This window comes from Gossypium hirsutum, chromosome D01, assembly GCF_007990345.1.
Source record: "Gossypium hirsutum isolate 1008001.06 chromosome D01, Gossypium_hirsutum_v2.1, whole genome shotgun sequence".
NCBI classification, from domain to species: Eukaryota; Viridiplantae; Streptophyta; class Magnoliopsida; order Malvales; family Malvaceae; genus Gossypium; species Gossypium hirsutum.
This window is the reverse complement of record NC_053437.1, coordinates 64655994-64677047: the sequence shown is the minus strand read 5'-3', so window position 1 is coordinate 64677047 and position 21054 is coordinate 64655994. Positions and strand designations below refer to the sequence as shown.

Below are 21054 nucleotides of genomic sequence, written 5' to 3'. Positions count from 1 at the left end.
AAACAGAGCTGCCATTGCTACAATCTGCTTCTCAATACACATATCTACATTTACTTAGTTGCCATAAAATGAAACCCAAAAAAACTCAATAGCAGAGAAGAATAACTCAAATTAAAAGAGTAATGTTAACAACAGCAAATTACAGCATACACAACAAGTTTTCTCAATTTAAGACATTACAATAGAAAAATTAAAGAAATTAAGCATTAACTAGTAAAAAGGGATTCATCAATTTCAATTTTTATCTTCTCATCATCATCAAACTTATCTTTTCTCGGTGGTGCTGGTGGAACTGCCACCCTTGGTGGCCCTCTCCCCTTCTTCTTGTCCCTAGGCCTTGCCTATTCAATTTCATTATGCATATATACAAAACAAAATCAAAATCTATTCAAATTTCACCAAAAATGGGGACTAATAATAACAATAGCACTTAGGTTAAATTCTATCATTAGTCCCTGTACTTCGAGAAAGTTGTGGATTTAGTCTTTGTACTTTAATTTGGTCAATTTAAGACTTTGTACTTTTCAAATTATAAAATTCCAGTGTTCACCGAATGAGAATTGTTAAATTCAGTAAGTTTTGCTATTTTCAGAATCTAATGCGACAAACATACTATATGTGTAATGTCAAAATTCGGAAAGTATAGTACATGACTAGTAACTAAATTTAATCAAATGAATTCAACTACTGCTATTTTGAGTTATGACTAAATTTTCTACATTAGAAAAGCAGAGGGACTACAATTACCAATTTCATAAGTACAGGGGCTCAAATTGATAAAATTAAAGTACATAGACTAAATCCACAACTTCAGTAAAGTACAGGGACTATTAGCAGAATTTAACCATAACACTTACATTGCCAAAAGAGTGATTGAACCGCTTCCCCCTCTCTGTTTTCTTATCCCCTCTGCCACAGTACACTGAAAAAAAAAACCAAATAAAACCTAAAATTTGTAATCTTCAAAAGAAACCCAGAAAAATAACAAAAACAATTTTTTTTTTCTAGCTACCATAGGGGATTGAAGGAGAAGAAGCTGCTGAGAGTGAAAAGGATGAATTTGAAACTGATAAGGAAGTTCCAAGGGTTTGGGAATGAGATGAAGAGATACGAGAAACTGATGAAAGGTTAAGGGATTGAGCTGAGATTGGAGCTGCTCCAAGTAGTAGTGACGCCATTGTTGGTTTCTCTTTTGATGATAAGGTTATCACTTATCACATTTATATCACCAAAAAAAGGACTTAATCTTTTCTGGGTTTTATATATGCTTTCAGGTTTTAGCCCAATCCCAATATATCCCTTATCTGTTCTAAGCCCAGATTAAATCATGGATCATTGAAACAATTCTTAATGGGGGTGTAAATTGACCCATTGTAGGATCCCGGCCTAAGTATAAATAAGGTTAGACAATCATGGATCAAATTTTAGATGGGTGTCTAAACTTTAAAATGTTTTGATTTAATCCCTTCCTATGCTTTAATTAAATCAATAGGTGTGATTAAAATATAGAAACGAGAAAACTGTAGCAGTTTGATCAAGTCACAGAAACTAGGAAATTTTGTTGATGACTTAGAACTTGTTAAATTGGTTATCGAATACGTTTCCCTCTAGGGGTGAGCATTCGGTCGAGTCGAATCGAGTTAAAAAATTTTGAGTTAGTCGAGTTGACGAATCATGTTTTAGCAACTAAACTCAATTTGAATTTTTTTCAAATCGAGTAAAAAAATTTCAAGTTGAGTTAACGAATCCTATTATTTATACTTAATGTTACGTTTACATGGACTGATTATTTAACTAGTAGACGAAGTACAAGATGACTTAACTACATAAGTAAAGTTGATGGGTAAACATTTATCAAAACAATGTAGTTTTTTTTTAACTTAATGGTTTTGACTTTTAACTTTAGAAAAGGTAAACATTATCAAAACGACATAGTTTTGCCTTTTCTTATTCGAATTTTCAAATAATTCGAATTATGTAATTTATATTCGAGTTAAATCGAAAAATTTAATTTTTTTTCGAGTTGATCCGAACAACTTGAACTATTTAATTCAAAATTTAAATTTTTTATCAAGTTTTTGAAAACGAATCGGATTTTGCTTGCCCCTATCTCTCTCATTCTTTTGGTATTAAAACCAGTTGAATCGGTTAAAAGCTAAACTCATGTTCCTCAATATAAATCCTACATGGCATGATCAACGGTGGGTTTGTATTTTTTTTCCTTTTTTATTTCAACCGTTGATTTAAAAGAATCCAATGGGATTCCACTATAATAGGATCGTTAAATATATGTCACATTTTACTATACTTAAATTTAAGATTTAATCTTTATATTTTAAATTGACATGATTCGATCATTCTATATTTTCAAATTAGATTATTAACTATTTCATTAAAATGTTTATTTGGATTTTTCTTTTTCAAACTAACCATTCAAGTCAACATAAAAAGTTTTTTTTTTATTTTTTATTTATTTCAATTTCTAGCTAATGAAGTAATTATACTCACTTGTGGACATTACATGCTTAAGTCCACTCCAACCTGCAATATTCAGGAATTTAGGATCAATTTAGAATGAGGGTCAAAATTTGAGGGTATTTGATGCAATTAACTCATAAAGAAATTTTATGGTTATGACAAACCTGACAAAATTGAAGTACCAAGTAACTGAAAAGACAAGATTTGGGTTTAACTAAACTTCTGACAAAACTGCAGCTTTCACTAAGCAAAAAAAAAAAAAAACCTTGCTTATTGTCGTAATCTTCCTTTAATCTTAAATTACTTCAATCTAATCCATTCTTAATGATGCTTATACTAAAAGCATTTAATTCTTCCTTTTTTTGTTTATATTATTTTACATTTTTTTTTACTTTAATCCATGAACAAGGCACACAATTGGTTTAAATCTCTAAAAAGCTGTAATTAGGGCAATAATTAAGCTTCATTATATTTCTCATAAACTTGCTTTGAAATATGGTCAACTAAAAAACCTTACAAGTTAAGATTGACAGATTTATTTTAAGTAACCCATTTTTCAACAAATTATATACTTCATCAAACAAATGGGATTTGTTTGTTGACTTCAATTGTACTTCTTCAAAATTGTGATTCATTAATGTCATGCTTTTAATGGTTTATTTATGGTTGTAGCCCCTCTACTTTAATTTGATATAATTTGGACCTTCTCTTTGTAATGTTATTAGCATGCACAAGTTCATAATACCTATAGTTGTTGCAATTAAAGTGATAACCAGATTTTTTTTTATTGATATTTGGTCTCATAGTCGAGTTCATGTGGAAATTCAATCAACTCTGTTTAACCAATAATATGTTTTACATGTCATTTGAATACTTGAGGTTGTTTTAAAAAGGAAAACTCACAACATCGCTTTAGCAGAAGTAATTAACGGTGTTACTAATTTGGACATTTTAATAACATTATAAAAATAGAATGACCAAATTATATCAAATTAAAATAAATAGATTAAATCTAAATTTTAGCATGGTAAATGGACTGAAACCACAATTAAACCTTTTTTTCTATGTAAATTAAAATGATATTAAAATTCTAGGTGAAATAATAAGGTGCATTGGACTCTCAAAGAGAGAACTCGTGGGACAATCATAAAACCTAAAATAATTAATCATCATAAATCGTAAAATGAACATAAAAAAAATATCTTAATCATAAAAATAGTAATATAAATGATAGGGTAGATTTGGTCAATACCAGCAAGATCTTATGGGAACCAACTCTCCCACATGAATCACAAGTTGTGTCAAATTTCTTTACTTTACCTAATCATCAAAAAAGGAAGGCAACAATACCAAAGTGGGTTTTGACTTAGCTTCAAAAGGAAACCTAAAACATGGTACTTGAAACCCTAATCATGCTTGCAATTGATTCCCCATTCTCCCCTTTTTCTTTATTAATTACTTGTAATCAAACTTTGTGATTAGCCCCATCAGATTCAGCACTTTCAAATGGGGACATTCACACACTTTCTCTTTATAAAACAAAAAGAAAGCAAAGAAACCTATATCTTTGGGTTGCATGTGCTAGAAGAAATAAAATATATAAAACCCTTTAGGTGATTTTTTTTTTATAAAAGCTACTAAAGTCAAAATATACCATTAATACATCAAATTTTAATTCAATCCATTTGTTGATATCAAGACGAAATCTGTTCATTATCATGTATATTTTCTCTTTTTTCATAATGATTTACTTGTAAAATTGGTATAACTATATAGGTTGGTTGATGGTAAATTTTGACGGTAAATACTAATAGTCTCAATAATATGATAAAAAATACTAACCCTAAACTCAAATTTCATTTAAGTACTGGCACTAACAATATTTTTTTTATACAACGCCTAAAATTACCCATAATTTATCCTTAACCTTTAAATAGAAGGATAAATTCGCTTAAGGGTGCTCGAACTCTCTTTTTCTTGCACAGAAAGCAGTACCAATACCAGTTGAGCTAAAAGCTCGACTAACTGACGATATATATTTTTTGAATAATCTCATTATAGGTTCTGATCATATCTTCTCTTTTTGATACAATACCTAGAATTACCCATAGCCCCTCCCCAATTCATAAACAGAAGGATAATGCGCTTCAGCACACTCGAACCCACATCCTCTTAACTTATACCGATCGAGTTAAGATTCAATTGACAACTAACGGAATATCTAAATAAACAGATAATTAAAATTTACAGCAATGCTGAAAGATAGAAATGATTAGCCAAGTATGATTGTAGATGATATAAAATAATATATGCATATCGTGTAGGCATCGTATGTTCACATGTGAAATTCAATGAAGGGGGAATATTTAGGAGTAATGAGTGGCACGTGACAAGCAAATGAGCTAACGTGTAACCCATGTGAAATGTGGGGGCGGGTAACCCATGTTTAGGGGATGAATTCGAAATTATTATCAATAGATTTAAACATAATTTTTTAGATATCTATCGGGGTGAACTCAGTAATTAATCTTTTGTATTTTATAGATCTATTAAGGGATAGATGCTGACCACGAGTTTTCAAATTATTTTTATACTTAAGGTGAAGATCGAACCCTCGACCCCTATTTAAGATAGGAGAGACCCTTACCATCTCACATAACTTCTATGGTTGATTTTTTTATAATTAACATTTTCGAAAGCATGATAGATGTAATAATTAGCACTACAAAAAGACTTTAATATAAGTTATTAAGGATGAGAAAAGAGGGAGAAAGCTGAACATAATACTATTTATATATGATTTAATTGGATAGCAAAGGAATCATCACAAATTCAACACACTATTTTTTTAATTATCAACTAATTTAATGGAGAAATTTGAAAGAAAAAATAGGAAAAGCAAAGGGCAAAAATCCAGCACACTAAGCATGTAGGGGAGAATATTGCTATCTCCCCCAATATATGATACAACATATGGAGGAAAACATGGAAATCATTGGTGGGTTTTTTTTTTCTCTCTTTGGGATATGGAGGAAAAGGTCAAATTTCGGTTTCGTCCTTCTACTATGTTTAAATTTGGAATTTGGTCTCTGTATTTTAATTTGACATGATTTGTCCTTTTATTTTTATAATGCCATGAGCTAGTCCAAGTAGTTAACATCAGTATCTATTCCAATTAGAAAGCTAACATTGAACTTTTTCTTAAAAACAACCCTTCTCATTCATCATGCTGATATGTTTTCTTCTGGTGTTGGAATGGGTGTTTTTAGGAAAAATTCACGTTGGCATTTTAATTGGATACAGTTAACTATTTGTGGCTAACTAATGAATTTATAAAAGAGAGATCAAATTATTTCAAATTGTAGAGACTAAATTTCAAATTTGAGCATAATAGAGGGACCAAAATCGGAATTTGACTGGAGAAAAACGGGGAGTAGTTGATGTTGGTTGAGAGTGAGCTTAATGGTGCATAGCAGCAGCTGGTGATGTTGGTGTTGGAGGCTTGCATTGATAACACTTGGCAAACAAGCCAAAAGAGTCAATTTGCCTAATGAAATTGGTCATGCTAGCCCATCCCCCGAACCCGAACCCGATCACTAGAACCCACACCACAATAAAGGCGTTTAATGCATACATTCCAGTCCAACTTGGCATGAAGAATGGTGGCTTTTCTGCAGCATTCTGTTTCACCAAAGAAAAAAAATAGCAAGTAAATAAAAATCCTAGTAATATACAGGGACTACAACCACAATTTCACCAATTCGTCTTTATACCTGCCGAGCAGAGGCTTTTCTATAGGTGAGCATATGGGCTAAAGCTGGGATGATATATACGGTAAAGCTAACCAAAAGAGCGCCGACCGCCGAGTTGATGGGGCCGAAGAATGGGAAGATGATGGCCAAGAACCATATCGGGATCACCACCGGCAGCCGTGCCAATGCCCTCAAACAAATGCTTTTAGTGTCATGCATCCCTATTACTTTCTCCCACACGAAGTACAGCGGTGTGCAAGCAAACCCAAATGTTATGAACTGCAATACCCCATTTCATGATGTCACAATTTGTTAAATTGGTTTGAAATACAGGTTTAATTATACTGTATCATTCTACTTTTATAATGTTATTTGTAGATCCGAATGGATAACACTCTTAATAGGTGTTGTTAAAGTGTTAAAAGTATCCAACCCGACCAACTCAAATCTAAACCTGATTTGATCGTAAAAAAGTTAAAAAGCTTAACTTTGAATTAGCTTAAACCTAAACTAACCCTAAACAAAAATTAATGTGAACCCAAAACTATTCAAACTCGAAATAACTTAAACTTTATATAACCCAAAACTAAAGTGATAAAAAACCTAAAATAATCCGAACTTATAATTTTACCCAGCTTGAAAAATAACCCAAACTTAAAATGAACAAAACTCAAACATGAGAAGAAATGAACCTAAAACTTGACCCAAATTGATTTGATCGAAAACCAACTTGACCTGCAATTATTTTACCCATCCAGTGTTAATTGATAATTGATAATTGATAATAGCGTTAACGCATTCATGGAAATTCGCACCATCAATTTAATTGTAATAGTTAACAATACTATCAATTTTTACGTATTAATGACATTATTAATGTAAAGAAACTAAATTATATACCAAAATGAAATGGAGGGATCAAAAACAAAAATAGACCCAACCTGGTGAATAAGCATTAAGATAACGGCGGCGTCACGGAAGCCATTCTTAGGGAGGAGAGAGAAGGCATTGGAATGGTTGAGGAGTTCGTCACCGAAGGCCCAGTAAACGGCAGCAGCTGACGGAAGTGTAAGGGTAAAAACGTAAAGTGTGGCCAATAAATATATGTACTTGAATTTTTGAGGCTTCCACATTGCATGCATAATTTCCCTGAAAATAAAAAAAAAATTCAACCAAATAGTTATTTTTTACCCTGAAATTGAAGAAGGTGATAAAAAACAATAATTATGTTCATTATATTGACTATAAATTATGAAGCATGGTTAAATGACCAAAATACTCGTAATATTTTAGTAATTTTCTTGGGGTGAAATGAACTATGAACTATTGAGCCTACGATAGAGAAATTATGGTCAGCTAAAGGTCTACGTTAAATTAAAATATAAAATTAAATCCAAAGGTTGAGGATAGTAGAGGGACCAACTTGAATAATTAACCCTATGTTCAGTTCACTGTTAAATCTTCCTAGAGAAATGGGGAAGGCATTGGATAATACGGTGAAATTTTACTTTTGGCCCTTACTGAAAACATATAATTTATTTTAGGTCCTTTTAGTCTAAAAATTTTGCCTTTTGAACCCCATAATTTATATTATCTTGACCTTGGTAAAATGGAGAATAGGAAAGAAAGAAAGGAAAAAAGAAAGAGTGAAATTGTCGTAATTCATCAAAGTTTCGAGCACTTTTTAAAAGTGGTTTTCAAAAGCAATGTTAAATTAGCACGAAGTAGATAAAAAGACTTACACGGTGACGGCATGTCCGCCGAAAGTGTAGAGAATGTTGGTGGCTCCGGTGAAATAAAGCACAAGCTTCGTCGGACCGCTATGCGTCACGCCCTCAGCCTAAAAAATAACCAAAGAAAAAAACATTGAAAAAGGTGGTTTTGCAAGTGCATGAAATGGGAGATCATTATCGAACCGGCCGGGATGGAGATCAAATAAATTATTTAAAATATCTTTAAAAAATTTAATTCAAATTTTTTAACTCGATTCAACTGGTTCCGCACAATTTTACCTGGCCGTGAACGAGGGCGGCAATAGCCAAGTACCAAGCTGTATAAGTGGTCATCCCAAGGCCAAGAAAAGACCAAATACGGTAGTTGTGAAAAGATGGTATGAAAACTGTTGTTGCACAACAAGCTCCAAATATGTAGGTCCATGTCCTCTTGTCCAATTTGTCATTAACGTAGTATATATTACTGTTATTAAACCAATACATCAAAATAAGATGAAATAAAATAAATAGTCAAATTATAGTTATGATCCTCTACGATAAAAGGACCAAAACCATAATTTGACCTAAAAAACCCGGGTTTTGAGATTGATGCAAACCTTGCACAGCCTATAAGTTGTATGACAGATCCAAATAAGAGGAAAGTACAATTGAAGGCAAGTCCTAATGCCTTCCAATATGGACCCAATAACCCATCAAGCACTTCGAACCACTGCAAATTTTAAAAAGTTACGATTTAGTTTAGCATTACTACTAAAAAAATATTTTTACAAAATATTTAACGGTTAGTGTTCGAGACCTGAATGACATGATTCTTGAAGTTAACATTCTCTTTCTCTTTCCTGCTTCTATATTCAATATAGAGTACACTTATGAGGTATGCAGTCCAACTTCCAATAATTCCATAGAAAACTTGTAGCAGAATCCCAGATAGCATGCCCAATTGAGAAAATGAATATGGTAGAGTTAACAACACTTGTGCTACCTATAAGAATCAAAAAATAAATAATGTAAATTTAAGAGACAAAAAAGAAAAAGGGTCTAAATATACTATCAATACCTGTACTTTGACAAAGTTCAAAATTTAGTCCATATACAATTAAATCCTTTTACTTTTTTTTTATTTGAAAATTCTAGTCCAGATTATAAACATATGGCATGTCATATATGGTAAATTTTGATGAAAAATACTATTAGTTTTAATGATTGGATTAAAGATTTTAACTGAAAGATAATTATTTTTAACTTTTTAAGTATATGGACTAAATGTCGAATATTTTTCAAAATACAAGGCACAAAGCATATTTTATCCATAAAAAATTCTTGGAGAAAAAAAAGTCAAAATATGCTACACTCCTTGTATTTTAGCATAATTCAAGATTTAACCCTTATATGAAAAAAAAAGTTAAAATTTGAACTTTTTTCAATTTAAAAACCTAAGAACAATCATTAACTTTTGTTAATATTTTCACCCTCCACGTGTTTACTTTCTGTCAATCATACGACATGTCATATAAAGATATTTTCATCAACATGTCGAGTTGGTATAACAAGAAAGGGTAAAAAAAACTTTTGTTACCTAACTATCTTGAAAATTTTTGGTGTTTTTATTTTTATGTTAGTCCGTAGGTGATAAAAAAGAAAAAAAATTGAATAATTGAGTGGTCATCTTGTAAATTTTCATAATTAGATGACAAAAAAAATATAGTTGGGTGACTTGTATACCAAAAAGAAATGGTGGTGAGGGGTAAGTGGGGGAAAGAGGGGGGTGTACTTGATTAGAAGCACAGCTGAACCAAGCATCCCAAGCAGAACCACCATGCCAAAGTAGATTCTTAACATTAAACAATGACTGGTTTTCTTCTTCTTTCTCTTCATCTCTATTCTCAACATGACGTTGTTCACTTTCGTTATAATTCGACACTATTGCTTCTTCACTTTGCTTTTGTCCCAACATTCTTTTTTTATTACCAATCTACTAGATCTGCAACATAAAAAAAAAGAAAAAGAAAAAAAGACAATCAATGAGACACAACAAAACAAAACCCAGAAAAAAGAAAGAAAGAAAAAAAAATACTTTGAAACAAACCTTTGAACTGTCTCTCTCTATATGTATATTTATATATAGAGAGAATTCTCTAATTTTTCTCTGTTTTTCTCTCAGCTCAACAATGGTGTTGAAGAAAAGATCCTTTTGGCTGCTCCTATTCAGCTCCTATTATATATGTATATATATATATAGTAGGACTGTAGTGGAAGAGGGTTGAAGAAAGGGGTGAGAGTGACAAAACCCAAAAATTCTCTGCGTATTCCACTTGCGATTCGATTCTTTTGAGTTGAGTGAATTTAGAGATCTATAAGTGACTTAGACGTTGTTCTCATCACAAAATAGAGAGCTTTGGGTTTTTTTTATATACAGACTCCTCTTCCCCGTTGGTAAACTTTTTCACTTCAAACGGCTAACATTAGTCTATATAATGGGTTAATTTTACTTGAGGTACTTAGACTATGGATAAATTTTAAATTAGTCCTTATCTTCAAAAACATTATAATCGATTCCTTACAAATAGGTTTAAGTGCGATTGAATCCATATCCTTCGTATTGTTGTAATCTAATTATAGGTTTTGATCATATATACTTTTTTTAAAATAATATCTAGAACTACCCACAGCTCCTCTCAACCCATAAATAGGAAGATAACGCGTTTTTGCACACTTAAACTCATGTGTTCCTACGTTAGTAATAATGCCCGTATCAATCGAACTAAAACTCGCGATTTGTTTATTTTATTTATTTATTTATTAAGAAATGATGCTCAGATCCAAATCCAAATCTCAGTCAAATAATTCCGGGGATTCTTATTATAATTAAATTTTGTTTCCAATTAAATTCTTTCTTTTTTTCTAACCTGTTTTCTGATGCTGGTTTCTTTTTTCTAATCTCCCACTCATTTTCATTCGCGCGTGCATTCACTTGCAAGAGGGAAAATGATGCTGTTCTTTCCACGCTTGCCAGAGGCGAGTGGGTATCACAACAAATGATTTTTTTTCCTAATGGGCTGCCTAACCCAACCAACCATTGAAAATTAAGGCCCATTTTCACTTTTTTTTCTTTTTGGAAAATATAAAAACATTAAAAATCCATTTATTCATTTTCAGTTGGGATAATATCTGTTTTTTGACACAATATCTAGAATTATCTATAGTTCCTCTCCAACTTATAAATAGGAGGACAATGCGTTTCAGCGTTTTCAAACTCATGTCCTCCTACATTGACAGCAATATACGTACCAATCGAGTTAAGACTCAATCGATTGGATATTCTTTTAAAAAACAAAGCATGTGCTAGTAAATTATTATTTTATTGTGATTTTGACTATGTTTCACAACACAGATTTTTTAAGTTAAAAAATAATATATTTTAATAGCGATTAAAGGTTTTCTTATAATTAAAGCTTTAATTATTTGAAAAAGAAAATGTAAAAGAAGTCAATATCGGCGCGGCCGGAGAAAATGGAAGAGCTTTTTAATGGAAAAAGGAATGGCTGGAGCCGCCAAGCCGAGATGGACCCACGGACGACGCGGCACGCTTTTAAAGGAAAACACGCGCACAATGAAGCCTTAGAAACGGTCGGCTTGATTGTGGCCCATTATTATTGTGTACATGCTTGGACCCCTCTCTCTTCATTGTCTTTACAATTCAACCTTCTTTTATTTTCTCCATCCTTCCAACTTCCAAGTCCTGTTTCTCATTTTTTATAATTTCGTCCTTCCAACTCTTGGATTCTCTTTTCAATTTACTTTTCATTTAGGAAAAAAAATGCAATTGACAAATGGGGTCTTGATATTGATGGTAAAGATTGAGATTCAAGTCTAACTATGCACAATTGTCATGTGTAGATCTCTAATCTCGTCATGTGCTGATGAAATGTGTAGATTTTAGTTACAATTAGTACGTTTATCCTTAGTATTGGTTTAATTCTACTTTATAGTTACTCAAAAGTTATAAACATGAATGAAATCTACATTGATTTCCATTTTTATATCATATCTCAAATATAAATACAATAGATGTGTGCAAGTATCATTGGTTATTACTATAATTCATCACATTCACACTCACTTTTGGGTGAATAATATTTTTTAGGCATAATAATTTATTTGGTCCTCTAATTTTATAAAAAAATCATTTTAGTCATCTATTTAATTTTTCTCCTTTTTTAGCACTTTATTTAATTTTTAGTCTTTTCTAGCTCTTAAACTTATGTTTTTTTTTGTCAAATCATCCTAAAATAGATGGAAAAATTAACGTTTTTTTAACTTTGTTGATATGGCATACATGTGGATTACCAAGTGGATGACATTTCAACATTTAATTAAATTTTTAAAATATAATTTTTTTAAAATAATAAAAATATTTTTTAAAATTAAAAACCATTAAAATTATTTAAAAAAATTAACCCTTTAAAAAAATTAACCCTTTATTTATGTTTATATGATTTACTTTAAGTATAATTTTTTTATAGCCTTAACATAAATTTATTGTTAATAAGAGATCACATAATTTATCATAAAAGATTGTACCCTAATTATCCAAATTAAATAATTAATGAAGGAGGAGATGACGATGGAAGTGACGGTGGCAAAATGGTGGTGGAATGGTGGAGCCACCAGGTATAAGGGCGGAAGAAAGTCCATGTTAAATGGAAGAAATGTTGATAATATTCCATACAAAACACCCCACGTAGTCCCCTTTTAAGCGTTAACTTGTCGGCTTGGTGAGGGTTCGCCACCCAACACCATCCTTCCACTTGCCCACCAAAAAAATACAAAAAACTCTCAAGTGATCGAGTTAAATCGTTTTGACTAATAATAAAGTGAACCTCGACATGAAATACTAAGGCTTTTTAAAGTGAAAATCTATTATGTTTTGAATGAAATTTGTTTTTTTTTTTTAATTTTTTTAATTAATGTTGGGTAGGAAATCACGCCACACGATTTAAATCAGTGTTCAACGGAATTTAACAAGAATTTTAATGATTATTGCATAATTTTTTTTATATTTTTATTGTATTAGGGTAAACTACCCCGCATGTTAATTACTCAACTATACTTATGTTTCTTTTTCGATTACTCAACTATAAAAAAATTACAAAATCAACACCTAACTAGCCACGATTGTCTATTCTAGTCCAATTTCATTAATTCTTGTTAACTTTGTGATTGATACTTTTCTGGGCAATGCCTCACAAATCACAAACGTGGGTTAAAGATGAACTGCATTATCTTTCTATATTTGAAATTTTCATTCTTTCAATGTCTACTTATCAACGCATTAATACGTTTGAACAGCGTTAACTTCCTATATTTGAATTATCGCATCATCTTTCCATCACAAAGTTAACGAGAATTAATGAAATTGGTTATGGTTATTAAACTTGAAGATAATTCAAATATAAGAAGTTAATGCTGTTCAAACGTATTAATGCGTTGATAAGTAAACACTGAAAGAAGAAAAAAAATCAAATATAGGAAGACAATGCAATTTATCTTCAACCTACGTTTGTGACTTGTAAGGCATTGCCTAGAAAAGTATCTATTATACGCTCAAATGCCAATCTCCTTACAAACCATTCTCACTATTGTGTCACTTAGTGAGCTTACTAAAGAAACATTCAGTGTAATTTACCCATAATATTATTGGTTAATTCAAATCATTAATACAATTAAGTGTGAACTATTTTGGTTTGCATTCTAATTGGAATGATTAACACTATTAATTATTTTGGATTAATTAATGATATTATAAAAATAGAAGATTAAATCATGTCAAAAGACTTGCATTGTGTAAGTTTTTATTGACATTAGGTCGCAAGTTCAAATCTAGACAACTTCTTTCTTTTATCCTTGATAAATAAAATAAAATAAAAATCTAAATTTAAACATAAGAAGGACTAGAATCATAATTTAACCAATTAACAAAATTTTATTTTGGCATATATGATTTAGTGGGAGAAGTAATGATTAGTGAATAGAAATTTACTCCTTAATTTGCTTTGGTGTTTCCTAAGAGTACCAAAAGTCGGAGTATTATGTTGCATGTATGACTCTCACATGGGTCCCTCATATTTCCCCATCTTTTGAAATTCACTTCTTTTCTCCCTTTGGGTTTTGTCTTCAACATATTGATGGATAGCTGTGAAAGACTTTAAAGAAAGATTATCATAGATGTTTTAATCATGTTGTTTTCAACTTTTATCCTTGTAGGTAAGATCATGTACACTTGTCAGTCATTAATTACAGCAAATCCAGATTGAGTAAATGCAATTTGACACATAATTGTTTGAGGATTTGGTTACTTTAGACCTACTTTTCATTGCGTTGAATTAGTTTTGAATTATATCAATTTTGGGTTAAGATTGTTTCGGGTTGAGGTTAATTTTATGTTTGGAATATTTTAAAGTCAGGTCATCTAAGTTTTTTTGTTCGGTTTTTCGAGTTAAGACATTTTAATTCTTCTTTTCATTCAAATTTAATTTAAGGGGTCGAGTCATTTTAGATTACTTGTTTTTGATTATTCAAAGGTAAAATAAATAAAAAATTGGGAGGAGGGCCAAAAGTAAAATTATATTCATTTGGAGGGGGGAGAGCCCTTGCCACCCCTAGCGTCGCACTTGCGGTTATTTCAAGTTCATGTCATATTAGAGTAGGTTATTTTGGATTTAAACTATTTTAAGTTGAAATCATTTTAGATTCGAATAATTTTTATTTGAGTCATTTTTTTAATTTGGATTAGTCAAATTTGAGTTGTTGATTTTTAATGATGAACTTATATTAACGACTTCAATTTTTTGAGTTTGTGTCAAAATTAATAAGTTAATTTATATCTAAAAGCATTAATGGAAAATTATTTAACTATTATTTTAATTTAGGCACTAATTAAATTTATAATAAATATTTAAAGTGATTTTTTAACTTTAGTAAACATGCATTGTTGGCACGTTTATGCACCATCATGTACATCCAATGCAAATTTCAATCATTCTACCGAATTGGTTCTTCAAAACTATGCATCATAGGTATCATCTATCATGTAATATCAAAGTTGACAAGGTTAATTTCAACATGACAAGTACTTTGTAATTAAGTTGTCTGCCAAAGCATTCAATTAATGAACATGGTTACATGAACACTAGCTTAAAATTCCATGGCAGTACATCTTGTAATAATGAATTTTAATGTTCAGTGGATCTTTTGCCCCTCCCCCCCCCCCCGCCCCCCCAAAGTTTTCTGCTAAAAAGCATGCTTATTACCGAAAAAATGATTAAAAAAAAATGGAATCTTTAATTAAATATAGGAGTAGAAGCCTAGGAGGGTCTAGGGTTTAGTGGGAACCTAGAGACAGAAAATGCCTTTTATTGGATCAGGGTTAGTGCGCTTAGGGTGACAAGTAATCGATGCCTTTGCTTACTTAGCCTTTCAGTTATGTGTATGGTCATATTGGACACCATATATTATTCATTTACAAATGGAATTGGGATGAAATTATAAAATTTTAAAAGGGTAAAGTTAAATAAGTTAAATAATTAATTTTTAAGAGGAGTCAAGACTATAAAAAATTTTGTTCATTTAATTAAAGAGGTAAAAAGGACATTGAATTATTAATTTTTTGGATTTCAAAATTATGATATTTTTTCATTTAACAAGCGTTAAAAGGACTGAAATTAAATTATAATTTTTTGACGAAAGGGTCAAAAAGATTAATTTTTTCATTTAATCAAGAGGGACCAATGTCTCTCATTGTCCTTGGATTCGCCCTTGATTATTGACAAGAGAAAGTCTTTGAGAATTTTGATATTTCAAGTTTAAGTCACACCATATGTGAGTTTGACAATTATATTAGAGCTATCTAAATATATTCTTGTTTGATTTTTCGATTAGTTATTAAGTGATACATATGATATATGAAAGTAATAATTGATTATCGTTATAAATTCTCAAATTATTGTATTTTAAGAAAAATGCAATAGCCTGGTTATTCATATTTACTTGCATGAAAAGAAATATATAAGGAATGATTCTTTGTATATATTAGTCCATGGCTTGCGATGTTCTTACTAGTGTGGTTCTGTATGCTGGCACATCATAAACCACATGTTGTAGATAGTTGATGCATCTGATTTTGAAGTTGGTAGTTTTTTACTTTGTGCTTATCTTGGAGAAGTTTTAGTCCAAGAAGGAGACTTGAAGATTGACTTGAAGCATTCAAATAGTGACTTGGTGATAGAGTATTGATATATGTTGTATTTATCCACACTATAAAAAGAGAAAACTAAGTAAGAGAAGCCAATATTCATAGCATATATATGTGCCTATTTCATGGAAGTTACATAGGCTTGGGGCATATTTTATGTTCATTGGGTAATTGGTAAAGTATAGTTGTTTGACACCTTTGAGTGTTTATTATTCACTTACTATTTGTAAGTTTGAGAGTTGAGGGCTTTAAGCATGAAAGGCTCATTGGGGGGAGGGGGTTCATAAATGTACTTGGGTGAGGTTGCAATTATCCAAATGTTAGGATAGATTAGGCTTAATCCATTACTTGTACTGTGAAGTTATAGTAGAATTCTTCTATACGCGAGGCCCTGCAAATGTAGGTTAAGTTTGAACTAGGTTAACAACATTTTGTGTTTTGCTATTTCATTATCTTTGCATTTGTTAGGTTGTGTGACAAGGCTTCTATCTACATTGCATAGCACACTAAGGGTGAGTTTGGATAGTCGGTGCGTTTACCTGCAGTTAGTGTAAAAATAGCGGTGGCTGTGAGATTAGATACTGTAGTGATACTGTAGCGTGAGACAAAAAGTAAGCTAAACGCACCGCACCGCACCCAATCGCCCATCCAAACCCACCCTAAGTTGCCATAGCTTACTACCAAACTTTGAATTTTTCCAATTAGCATTAGAGCTACACATAAAGTACTTGTGAGAGCCTGCATTTGCTATTTGTGCAATGGAAGGAATGGAGTTCAACTCTATGTCCCCCTCCCATGGATAAATCTAGTTTTGTTGGAGAAATGGAAAATGGTTTGTGATGTGAACAAATCCTTGAGTCAACAAATTGCTAATATAAAGGAGGTCAATCTAAAATTTTTTGAGGTTATAAAAGAAAAATATTTTGTGATTGTTGATCTAGAGAAGGCTAATGAGAACCTTGAAAAAATTATCCAAGAGAAGAATAGCTTTGTTATTGATTTGAATAGTTGATAGTAGATCAAACCATCTTGATGAAATTGGACTCTAGTTATGAGAAATTTGATGAGATCTTGGTTGCTGGAAGAAAGGAAATTGTACACAAAAGCCTAGGTTATTGATAATAGTAAAGAAACCTTTTTCCTTACTTGTTTTTACTATGATCTAGTAGGCCATATAAAATTACAATGCTATATGATTTTTTAGTAATTTCAGAAGAAATTGTCATGTGTCAGCTAGTTATGTGCCCATACACATTGCTACCAAACAAAATTAGAAGCAAGAACAAATCACACCCCAAAAATGCCAAAAGGCCAATATGTTATTCTTGTGATAAGGTAACATTAGACCTTAATGTTATAATCTCTTTAATGATTTGAGATGGGAGCAAAATAAAAATATGTATACAAAGTTCCTACAAGACAAGCAACAAGCATTAAACCAATTGATATAATGGTGATAGCAAGTCACTTTGCCTCAATCTTTGGTATGGAATAAATTCATTTCCTCTTATTCCATTTACAACCACGGAGAAACAAATGGTGGTTACACACTCTATGATTCTCTGAACCCACCATTCTCGAAAACCTAAACGTAAGAAAAAGTTCGAGAAAACTTCATTTGACATGTTTGTAGGCTTTGGTGAGAACAAGTTTAAAAACCACAAACCTTTTTTTTCCCATTTCTCACATGTTTCATAAAATGGAAGGCTTATTGAGAAATGATAATGTTGTCTTGGATATGATGTCCTGGCCTAAAAGCTGACTAAAAAGGAGGCACCACTAGCAATAAGGTTGTTCTAGGTATATTTTCCATGACTTTTGCAATGACTTTGTAATTGAAATTGCATGCACTAATAGGTCTAAAATGGGCAATAGTCTCTTGGTTTTTTACTTTTGGATTGAGAACAATGTTTGTAACATTGAAGTCCTCTAGCATACTTCCACTAATAAAGAACTCTTTGACACAGATGACTAAATCCGAATTGCAAATATAATTAAAATATATCCAAGCCTAAACTAGAATAAATTTGGATAGCACCCACATATGATGAGATTTAACTCCTAATAAATTTCAAGAGAACTTACATATGATGAGACTTGAACTTGAAATCTTTGAGATCTCATAACCTCAACTATGCAATTAAACCACGATCCTATTGGCAACTATAGTTTTTCCTTAAATGCATGATTGGAATCATATATAATGAAGTCATTATCAAGTAATAAACAACTCTCTCTAACTCTTTTTGAAAGGGAAAACTACTATTGCATAACACTTGCACTCGTTTGCAAAGAAAAAAACATACGAAAACAGTATTAGGTTACTCCCCCCATATATGATTTTCAAAGGATAATATGTGAAACCAACATTATCTAAGCTTTTAGTTTCATGTTCTTTAAGTTTTCTTCCATAAAAATCTCAACTTTTATATTGTCCTCAACCTCTACTTTAATGGATACTTTATTTTTCATTTCCATGTTCATCCTTTTTTTTATTTTCAGCATGAGTAGCTAAACCTAAAAAGGTGTATGAGCATTTCTAATAACAAAGTCGTGATGGCCATATGCGCCCAAAGCGGACAATATCTTACCAGGTTGGATATTGGCTATAACATTTATAATATCAGAGTCACTCGTCGTGCCTCTTGAGCGATGGTAGGGCAAACCTTAACGAGGACACTAAGTCCCTAAGGGGGTGAATGTAATACCCTAGGCAAATCCCACATCAGCAAAGCACGGGAGAGACTTGGGCTATATAAAGGGATAACAACACTTAAGTGATAAAAGGCCTTTTAGAGGTGTATGGGCACTCCCAAGAATAAAGCCATGAGGGTCATGTGCGCCTAAAGCGGACAATATCTTACCAGGCTGGGTGTTGGTTATTACATTTATTGATATCAGAGCCACTCGCTGTGCCTCTTGAGTGATGGTGGGGCAAACCTCAGGGAGGACATTAAGTCTTTAAGGGGATTGAATGTAACACCCTAGGCAAATCTCACATCAGCAAAGCACAGGAGAGACCTGGGCTATATAAAGGCGTAGCAACACTTAAGTGGTAAAAAGCCTTTTGGAGATGTATGGGCGCTCCCAAGAACAAAGCCGTAAGGGCCATGTGCGCCTAAAATGAACAATATCTTACCGGACTGGGTGTTGGTTATGACATTTATTGGTATCAGAGCCACTCATTATGCCTTTTGAGTGATGGTGGGGCAAACCTCAGCGAGGATGTTGAGTCCCTAAGGGAGGTGAATGTAACACCCTAGGCAAATCTCACATCGGCAAAGCACGAGAGAGACATGTGCTATATAAAGGGGTAGCAACACTTAAGTGGTAAGAGGCCTTTTGGGGTGTATAGAAACTCTCAATAACAAAACCATGAGGGCCATGTGCGCTCAAAGCGAAAAATATCTTACCATGCTGGGTGTTGGTTATGACATTTATAATGTAAAACCTTAGGCAAATCTCACATTAGCAAAGCACGGGAAAAGCATGTGCTATATAAAAGGGTAACAACACTTAAGTGGTAAGAGACCTTTTGAGGGTGTATGAATGCTCCCAATAACAAAACTGTGAGGGCATGTACGCCCAAAGTGAACAATATCTTATCGAGCTAGGTATTGACTACGACAACACCAATATTATCTACTCACGAGATGCCTATATCCTTCCTCTTATTCATCTTTTTCCTTACACCTTTATGTTTTTACTCTTTTCATTAAAAAGCTCTTGAATTAACTAAAAAGTATTTTAGAGCCCAAACTCCCATACTTCTAAATTTATCTTCGTCGTGTAAAAATCCTAACCTATTTCTAAACTCGATTCATTGCCAAATAAGCATTTGCATACCCTAAATTTCGATGCAGACAAATGAAGCATGTTTTATATTCAATTATAGTGGGCTATGGACTATTCAATGTAATGTTTATAGGAACCTAGATTTTAGGGTATAGTTTATAGTATTAAAAGCCTATATATAATTTATGGTCAATGTAATCCTAGAAGATAAATATAATTAATAAATGAAGAAGACATACTAATGGTTAAACTAAGTTTTCATAAAGAATAATGAGATGGGACATAAGTACCATATGGTATGACATAGCACAATATATTATTGTGTATCCCTTTCATATTTTCAATAATTCCCCATATCCACCGCTTCTATCAAACCATATGTTTTGAACCTGAAATCATTGCAGCCCCTATAAATTAATACTAACTACTCCCTACTTTAATTTAATGAAATTCGATCGTTTAAAAAAGAAAAAGAAAGAAGAAAATGGTCAGTTTTCAGATAATTTTCTTAATTATCAGTGTTATGCATGCATCCTAAAATGAATTTGATGATTTGGTCAAGCATTTGGCAAATCCAATGACCCCCAAAAATTGTGATTTTGGTTTGTTTTCCCCTCAAATTCTTTCATATTTGGAGGGATCATGTCTAAAACAATTAAAGCATAAGTTGAAAATCGGAAAGGGAGATTAAGTCATATTTAATAAATTATAAAAATAATCACTTTTATTAGCCTTAGATTACATTTTAATCACTTACGCTATCGTTTTGTTACGAAGTGATGACCCTACCGTTAAGCTCCGTTACCTCCCTAACGGCGAGCCTACGTGGCAGTCTAAATGGGTTTTCAATGCCAAATTAGATTTATTTAATTAAAAACCTATTTTCATCCTAACAACTGGATATCCAAGTTGGCATTTAAAACCCATTTGGACTACCATGTACCGTTAGAGAGGTAACGAGGTTTAACGGTAGAGTGACCACTTCATAACAAAACGATAACGTAAGTGACTAAAACGTAACATTTCAAATATAAGTGACTAAAAT

At 32.0% G+C, this 21054-nt stretch overlaps 2 protein-coding genes across 2 annotated transcripts; both read right to left on the bottom strand.

Moving 5' to 3' along the window:
- Window positions 1-89: 89 nt before the first annotated feature.
- Window positions 90-1284, bottom strand: LOC107891562 (30S ribosomal protein S31, chloroplastic). Its single transcript, XM_016816403.2, has 3 exons — window positions 1013-1284; window positions 858-922; window positions 90-341 (listed from the first exon to the last, which is right to left on the bottom strand). The coding sequence occupies exons 1-3, from the start codon at window positions 1176-1178 to the stop codon at window positions 207-209; spliced, it is 366 nt and encodes a 121-aa protein (XP_016671892.1). The 5' UTR covers window positions 1179-1284; the 3' UTR covers window positions 90-206.
- Window positions 1285-5253: 3969 nt separating this feature from the next.
- On the bottom strand, window positions 5254-10403 carry LOC107891563 (auxin transporter-like protein 2). Its single transcript, XM_016816404.2, has 9 exons — window positions 10050-10403; window positions 9735-9944; window positions 8760-8945; window positions 8560-8672; window positions 8243-8426; window positions 7973-8070; window positions 7172-7379; window positions 6252-6509; window positions 5254-6159 (listed from the first exon to the last, which is right to left on the bottom strand). The coding sequence occupies exons 2-9, from the start codon at window positions 9915-9917 to the stop codon at window positions 5938-5940; spliced, it is 1452 nt and encodes a 483-aa protein (XP_016671893.1). The 5' UTR covers window positions 9918-9944; window positions 10050-10403; the 3' UTR covers window positions 5254-5937.
- Window positions 10404-21054: the final 10651 nt, after the last annotated feature.